The sequence below is a fragment of the Stegastes partitus genome, unplaced genomic scaffold (assembly GCF_000690725.1).
Source record: "Stegastes partitus isolate 25-593 unplaced genomic scaffold, Stegastes_partitus-1.0.2 Scaffold331, whole genome shotgun sequence".
Lineage (NCBI taxonomy): Eukaryota > Metazoa > Chordata > Actinopteri > Pomacentridae > Stegastes > Stegastes partitus.
In genome coordinates, this window is record NW_007578062.1 from 383,593 (window position 1) to 392,204 (window position 8,612).

General features: G+C 42.1%; 1 protein-coding gene across 1 annotated transcript in view; it reads left to right on the forward strand.

Moving 5' to 3' along the window:
• Positions 1 to 2,155: 2,155 nt before the first annotated feature.
• Positions 2,156 to 8,612, forward strand: part of hpca (hippocalcin) — an 11,215-nt gene continuing 4,758 nt past the window's right edge. The window contains exons 1-2 of the mRNA XM_008283884.1: positions 2,156 to 2,251; positions 5,368 to 5,649. Of these exons, the coding sequence (XP_008282106.1) occupies positions 2,156 to 2,251; positions 5,368 to 5,649 (378 nt within the window). The remainder of the gene's footprint in view (positions 2,252 to 5,367; positions 5,650 to 8,612) is intronic.

Sequence of the window (8,612 nt, forward strand, 5' to 3'; positions counted from 1 at the left end):
GTCCAGTCGGGGATCTCCGAGTCACCGGGCAGTCCTCGTTAATACTACTTATACAGAAAAGGTTAAAAACTTTGTGATTTTAATATATGGCTTCATTGGCCGTAAAGAAGTGCTACATTGCTAACGAGCTAAGGTATGTAGTTTGATTTTAAAAAAGGACACACATACAAACTAAATATTAATTTGTATGTTGGGTACTGTGCACAAATAATGAACTAATGACTCTGGATGTACTTTTAGGTTTGCTATCATGCTGCAGAATGAATTAACGGTGGTACGATGGTAGTACATGGCGCCTAAAAATGCAACATAAGTGAGAGGTGTGCTGTCGGATGATTACAACCGAAGGATCTGGCAGTTTCCTTTGTTAAGTAACTCCAGTAAATCAGGACGTACTGTGAAAATGAGCTGCACTTGTATGCCAGGTGGCAAATGGTCTCTATATTACCTCCTAATCCTCCATGTGTACAGGTTTCACCGGTCCCCAAACAGAAAGGAGGGAATCATAATTGATGGCTACAGCCCTCCCTTCAGTAGCCTGGGAATTGGCTGCAAGCATCACTGTTCATGTACAAGCATTTACTCTAATGCCTTCAGGATGAGGGACTTAATATGACTCTAATTTTATTAGCTGAGTAAAGAGACGGCCGGGTGTGTGGGTTTTGTTTCTGTGTCGGTGAAGCTCTCGCCAGGCAGTGATAAACACCTGCAACGCCCACGCCGGCCACCTCGTATGCATCACGCTTACTCTTTGACTCTCTCAAGTTCACGTAAACACAAACAGGCCGGCGCTTGTTCTCGCTTTTTTCTCCGCACACATGCGCGCAAAGGTGTCGGTGTAATTACCACGGCACGGTGGAGCAGAGACTGGAGGTCAGAGAGGTCGGACGGTCTCGTCGGCGGTGTTCAAGCCCCACTGATACTGTAATTTTAATCACCATTCACACACAAACGGAGGCAAACACTTTGATGGCTGAGCGCGGGCTAATTAGCTGTCTAGAACAAGGAGGCAAAAGTTAACAAGTTTGTTGGACTTTTTGTACTTAAAGCTGTTACTGTGTGCAGAGGGAAGAAGTATGTGTACCATATAATCTCTTAAAAATATCTAAATGTGTTACAATCCGTTAGTTATTCCATAAAAGTGTCATTCTAAATAAGTCATTTTTAATGAATAATTTAAAATTGATCAAAAGGCGTGAAAACCAGCCCTGATTTTTCGCTTGAATTTAAAACTTAAGGCAACTTTAACTTTTAATTGCTTTTTCTAAACAGTATATATTTTCTTGTAGCAAATATTGAAATTAATTATCCCCTGACAATTAGAAACACGGTAATAACATCATTGTCGTAGGTGTGAATTAATAGAATTTTTAAATTAAAAAAAAGAACGCTATTAATGGTTTTATCGTGTAGCTGAATCACCGAAATCGCCTTTTTTTTTTTTTTTCTTCCAGGCAGGTCGAGCTGAGATGAAGATTAGGTGATCCGAACACACGCAGCTGATTTGACACACAAAACACACAGCTGGCCAGATAAACCCATAAAAATGTGATCAGTGGGCTAGAGCTTGACGTCATCGGGGTGCGTTCGGGATTATTTGATGTTTCGCGGCTGTGATGCAGCGCTGCAAAGACTTGCATAACATGTCGTGTCAAGGGGACTGGGACACGATGCTGTGACAAGGCTCGCTTTGATTTCATCAAAATATGCAGAAAGTCAGAGTGTGATTGGATGAAGTCGTATCGTCAGTTTGTTTTATGGGGAACAGTTTCATGTTACTCATCAGCTGTTTGCTTGGTGATTTGATTTACACAAACTCGATTTCTGTGTGTAATGCAGCTGGCTGGTAATATATAAAACTTTTTTTTTTTTTTTTTTAACCAGAGCTTTCCATTGTAGCTCAGTCACCTCTACCCACTTTTCCAAAGGGAATCCTCCTTTCTAAATCCCTCATCGTTGCTGTTTGCTGAGTGGCTGCGCTGTTTGCTGACCGACTGCATTTCACTTTTCATCCGTCACCAGAGTTCACCCTCCTCTGCTTAATTGTTGCTGACCTCCCGTTTCCTTATCTCTGACTGACAGGTGTGGAAAGCGGCCTGGCTAGTACTGTAGTCGCTCTTGTTGTCAAGGAAACCCAGAGTCCTGTCCCGTTGCCATGGGGAAACAGAACAGCAAGCTGCGGCCAGAGATGCTGCAGGACCTCCGGGAGAATACCGAGTTCTCTGACCACGAGCTGCAGGAGTGGTACAAGGTACACCCAGCCCACACTGAATACTCATATTATCAAATCATTGTAATCGCACCACAAGTTCAAGAATTTTCTTAAGTTCTGTACTTTATACGACATTTAGAGAACTATTTTTTTTTACTTTGCAGGTTCATAGTTGCATCATGTCTGATTTTTACCATCTGGCTGAGCAGACCAGTAATTTATAAGGTAGTTAAAGTAGATCCGCCTTCATCTCTGCCAACACTAAAACGCTGCGAACACACGAGCACTAGCAGCCCAACACTCAACACTGAGAGGGACCATTTTAGCACAAGTATTTATACTTTTTCTATGTAGGTACCGTTTGCTGGTAATACTTATGTCGTGCTTGATCCTGCAGTAGTAGATTTTTTTTTTTTTTTTGGCCAACTGGGAGCAACACGGCAAGTTGGTGAACCTTTCAGCAATTTCAGCTCCATGTAGCATCATTAGCACTCATTCAGAGCCGTGGTTCTGGCCACAAGAGGAATCCAATGTTTACTCTTCTTTTAGCTCTGTTTTGAACTCAACCATCACCCGAGGGAGACATCCAGCTCTCTAAATGCTAAATGCTCCGCTGTGTTTGCTAGTTAGCCTCAAAAATGGTCTTTTAACTGCGGATTTATTAGAGATTTGCCATTAAAGCTAGCTGCTTGGTGCCGTTGAAAACAAGTTTGATGAGAGCTGTGGGAGTGAACCAAAACAAAGGCTGGGGGTTGTTAGAACAAACAGTGAGCTCAAATGGGCGAAAAGGTGAAACTACAGCCGCCGGTGGTCATTTAATGTGGGTTTGTCAGAAGAGCTGAGACCTTTCAAAGTAATCTGATCCACTATTAATATATATAAAAAAAAAATGCTGCAGCTTTAAGTAAAAGGTAAATATCTTCTAATAGTGATATTGTGTTGTTTTAAAATATCACTCCTGTCAGTCCTCCAAAAACAGAAGAGGTTCATTTGTATTAAGGTAAAAAAATACATTCTGCAAGGCTACAGTCCCGTGGTATTGTGCTTTAGCGTTTAATAGCTCGACTGCATATGTGTTGCAGATATATAACACATTATTCAAATTCAGAAAGAACATTTCAGATATCTACATTTGCAGTCTTCTAGGACAAAGGATGCCAATTTTACTATGTATACCATCCTGTGTATCTTTTATACGATTCAGCCTTAGATATCCTCTATGTAGATTGTGGATAAAGACATCTTTAATTCTCCTAATTTCATGAAATCTACACCGTCCTTTTCAGATATCCTAAAATAGGTTTAAACAAGTCAGGAAAAAAAATCGTATCTCAAAGTGGAAGTCTGCCAAGGCCAAAAAAATAAAAACTAAAAAATGTAATTGCAGATATTTTGACTTTTGACAATTCAAAATGACATTGCAGAGGTTTCTAGTTACGCAAGAGGTCGAGGCGATCTGCTTTTTAAACACATTATGGCACTGCAACTGTAAGCACATATGACAAACTGTTTTACTGCCGTTTCACAGCAGCCCGAGGCGCAGTTCTAGTAAATTTCAACAACTCTAAGTCTCTAAGGAACGAAGCTGTCGTTCTCCACCAACTCATGTTCTAACAGTCTTATCCACCGCAGCGGTTAATTCTGCCAGCAGCATTCAAGTGCTTTTGCTTGGACCAGTATCCAGCGTTGAGCCTCAGCAAGCAAGCAGAGTCGAGCACAACAGTTATCTGGTTAGATTCAAACTGAACTACAGGTTTCTCTAATTGTTGTGTTTTGAGTCAGAATGAAGCTATAGGTATCTGGAATAAAAGTCGTGACTGGTAATCATGACTCACGGTGTAATTATGACAAGTCAAAAGGATGTTGACCTGTAATGTTCATTCCAGATAGTTAAACTCAGCGATTAAATGTGAAAGTAGTTTGCAGTCATCATTCACAGGGCAGGAAATCTGTTGCCTTTTGAGGTTAATGTAAGTGTCTGTGTTAAACTGTGTTGTGCTGTTGGTACAAATTCACACCATCTGGATCAACACAGTAAAAAAAAAAAAAAAACTTTCATGATGCAAGCAAATATCCAGAGTTGTAGTAAGTCACACAATTATGATTTAAATGAGTCTGCATGAGACTTTTTGTGTACAGATATCAGTGATCAGAAACAGCAGTCCCATAATGCAGCAGTGTTTGTCCAAAGCAGAGCACACCCAGTCTGTTATCCAGTGGGGAGACGGATTAGGCTTGGGCATTATGAAGTGCCACAGTGACCTGACCGCTTGAATTATGTCATCTTGTGCACACAGATGTGTGTAATGGCTATATGGCTTTAATCACGGATTAGACCTATGGAACAGCTGTGTGAGCTGCCACGAATAAGAGCTGTACATGTTACACCGCCACCCTCCTGACATGTGACCCCAGGTCACCTCGCACCGACTGTGGTCACAACTCTCACCAGATTAACAGCTGCTGGATGCTGGAGATGTCACAGTATATTCCACAGGATGTTAGGACACTCAAGGTCTCTGAGAATTTATCCAACTTGTCTTTTCGGGGGGGATTTATGGGCCATAAATCTGAGCTTTGATTCGGAAAGTCTCCCTAAACACTGTGTCGCTGTCTCGTTGAAAATGTCAAAGACTGGCAATAAAGACAAAAAAAAATTATTAAGAGCGCAGCCATGTTGACTTTAAACCTTCACGTCACAGAATATATTGCATGATGTTCAAAAAAGTAATTCCAGCCTTCATATTGGGACAATGACTTTGTCACCTCGCTGACTCCATCTTAAAGGTCTTAGTAAAATAAAAAGCGCTTTATTTCCGCCGAACAAAAACCGAGACTGACATGACTTTTACCTCCCTTTTCTTCTCAGACACAATGCTGCTTTGTCAAATGTGACTACTTGGAAAAAAAGATAGCTTTTTGCTCGAGACTAAGCTTCTTTTCAAAGTGCACTTCCTGTCTGGACAGAATAAAGAGTTACACGAGTTAAACATTTACTGGTCAAAGTTTGGGTGCAGAAATTGGATTTGATTTGGGTCAGTTATAATAGAGTCCACTGATGCAAAACTTTTACCACAGGAATGTATAATATTGTCTGAAAGGGGACGTATTTTCGCCCTTGTGTTGGCTCACGTCTTTGCTCCTCCGTCCCTCAGGGTTTCTTGAAGGACTGTCCCAGTGGAACCTTGAACGTGGAGGAGTTCAAGAAGATCTACGCCAACTTCTTCCCTTACGGTGACGCCTCCAAGTTCGCTGAGCACGTCTTCCGAACCTTCGACACCAACGGCGACGGGACGATAGACTTCCGGGAGTTCATCATCGCCTTGAGCGTGACGTCACGGGGAAAACTGGAGCAGAAGCTGAAGTGGGCCTTCAGTATGTACGACCTGGACGGAAACGGGTACATCAGCCGCGAGGAGATGCTGGAGATTGTACAGGTGAGCGGGGGAAGCTGGCGAGAATAAGTTGGAGGCATGATGGTTTTTGTTTTGTTTTTCGGAAATGGCACGCTTGTGTTCAGGTGCGCTTGTAGAGGCAGTTCATTCTTTGGCCTCCGGTGCTGACGGTGGGGTTGTCGCATGTGGCGGATGTGGATCATACCAGCTGGAGCAGTGGAAGCTTTCCCAAAGACACAAAAATTTCATAGCAACTACATCTGCACCATCCTAAAGCTTAACAGAATCAGAGTTTAGTTCTTTGGGTCCATATTATAACTCAGTCATTAAACGACTTTTGATGCGGATATCAATATTCAAATGTAGGATTTTTCTTTCTCAGTTCATTTAAATTTCCTTTAAAATGTCACAACTCTCTGGTATATAAACTGTAGCATGTTTCAAGTCATATTTTTTGACATGTCAACACTATAAGTTCTCATCTTTCATCACTGGTTGCCATGGTATCAGTCACTATATTCACCTACTGATCAGCATTTAGGCCTATCAGACAGGAAAAAAACAAAATTGTCCCTTAATGCTGATCTGTTTTGTGTTCACATTGACTTATTACAACCTGACTAAAGACTGTAAACAAGAAGTCAAATGGAGAAACAGGTATCTGATGTTATCAGAACAAGTAATGCTGTGATACACCAGCACTGATGGTAACTGTGACATAAGATAATAATCCGGCACCAGTAATTATCCTGTTGAAAGCTGACTTAGATTCAGACTCCACCAAAGGACACAATGTACTTATATTATTGTGAATTATTTTGCCAACAAACTGTAGTAATTCAGAGTGAGTTCTAATCAAAACCCTTGTTGAGAATTGACAGGTCATGCCGCAATTTACTGCTTTTTATTTACAGTGTAGTCAAAACAGTATGACTGCTCACAAATGAAGCAACTAGCATTAACTGTCTCATAGTATATCACCGGTGTGTGGCCTTTTGCTTTTAATGAGCTTACTATTAACATGGTTACCCAATAGTTTTCACTGGCATGCAAGCAAATGCACTGGACTTAGTTTAAACTGGACCAAACAGCTGTTTTGTTTCTAGCATGAGGTGAGTTTTAAAAAGTACTGGAGTCAATAACATTATTTTGTGACAAATACACATGGTGTCTAGTGCTGTCAACCCTAAGCCAAGAATATCCCTAATGGATATTACTGGGGGCTGCAGGGTGGCGCAGTTGGTAGCACTGTTGCCTCGCAGCAGGAAGGTCGCCGGTTCGCGTCCCGGTGGGGACACCGGAATCTTTCTGCGTGGAGTTTGCATGTTCCAAAAACATGTTGAGGTTAATTGGTGATTCTAAATTGTCCGTAGGTGTGAATGTGAGTGTGCTTGGTTGTCTGTCTCTAAGTGTAGCCCTGTGATAGACTGGCGACCTGTCCAGGGTGTCTCCTGCCTTCACCCTAAGTCAGCTGGGATAGACTCCAGCCCCCCATGACCCTAGTGAGGATTAAGCGGCGTATAGATAATGGATGGATGGATGGATATAACTGGAGCTACATGTATTCTTCCAGGAATTTGTCAAGTTCCTTCTTTAAAGACAGACTAGATTCCCTTTATATACCTTTTCAAGATCCCAAAGACTCCAAACTTTTGGCTCACCAACAGATTAAATATAGTTTCTTGCTCACTGTTTCAAGTTTCCTCCGAGGTCAACTTGCACACCACCGTGCACTTCATTCTAAGCGGCCAATCACACAGGCTTCTGCACTTACATAAAAAGGCTCGCGAGTGCTGGTGATAAATACTCACTTCAATTATGTAAGTTAATACATTCGTTTAAGTGTGGAGGCTCGAGTGCAGATGTGCAAAGGCTCTAATAGACGTCCTTAATGTACCGACTGCAATATCGACACAGGCAACAGTTTGCGGGAAGACTGTGAAGTAAAAGCGCCGCATTAGTGCTGCATGTAATCCTTTCACGGTTGAAGAGAAGAAACGGAGGAACTCCCATGTCGAGATGTTGGGCTGAGGATCTTGCTGCTGCGTGTTCGATGCGTGCATGTGTGTGTGTGCACGCGTTTGTTTCTGTGTTCTCATGGATTAGCAAGTTAAATTTAACCAGAGTTTATCCCTGAGTGTGCAGAATACTGGGATTATCCCCAAGCTCATTGAGGTTACGCACCGTGAGAGAGAGAGGGAGGGAGAGAGGGAGAGAGAGGAGACGACCATTGTGTCATTGTGCGCTTAGAGGGTGATTGTCACGACTGCCGAGGTCGGATTTGTTTTACACCGCAAAATCGGCCACACGTTCACCCTTAAGACCCTGATCAATGGACCAGCATCCGCCAACATAACCGCAGTTTAAATCTGGAATGAAAATGGTAAAAGGAGGAAATGTGTATGAATAAAAATCTGCAGAAATCAGCAGTGCATTTTATATCCCCCATAAAACAGAGACGTCAAACAGATCTGCTGTATTGCTCCAACCTAAATCTCTCGAATGATCTCCGTGTTGATATCCGTGTTGTTCCCTGAGTGCAGGCTAAAATTGAATCAGTTCAATGACAAGATAACTCAAGCACACTGCCTTATTATGTAGCCTTCAATTGTACAGTCTTTGCATTGATGACAAGCAGCGGCCTTCGCTGGAGTATTTCTAGGTTACTGTCTCTTCATGGTGTGCTCCTTTTTTTTTTTCTACACTAACACACTCGAGCTGAATGGTTGTTTTCTGTAAAAATACTGAGCCACACGAGAGGGAAATATTACACTGATTTCATTGAAGCCAGTGTACTTCATTGACAAGTTGCTTTTGCTGTGTAGATTTTGGGGAGCGAATGCTGGGAGGCATAAATATGTGATGTTTGATGTGTGACAGGTTGTGCATAATAAGTAAACCTCATATTTGATTTGTGCAGTGCAGTGTTTGTTAGTAGTGTCACAGGCAGTGGAGTTCCTCATAGGAACCATTGATAAATGTGTTCCGTCTTACAGTACCAGCCC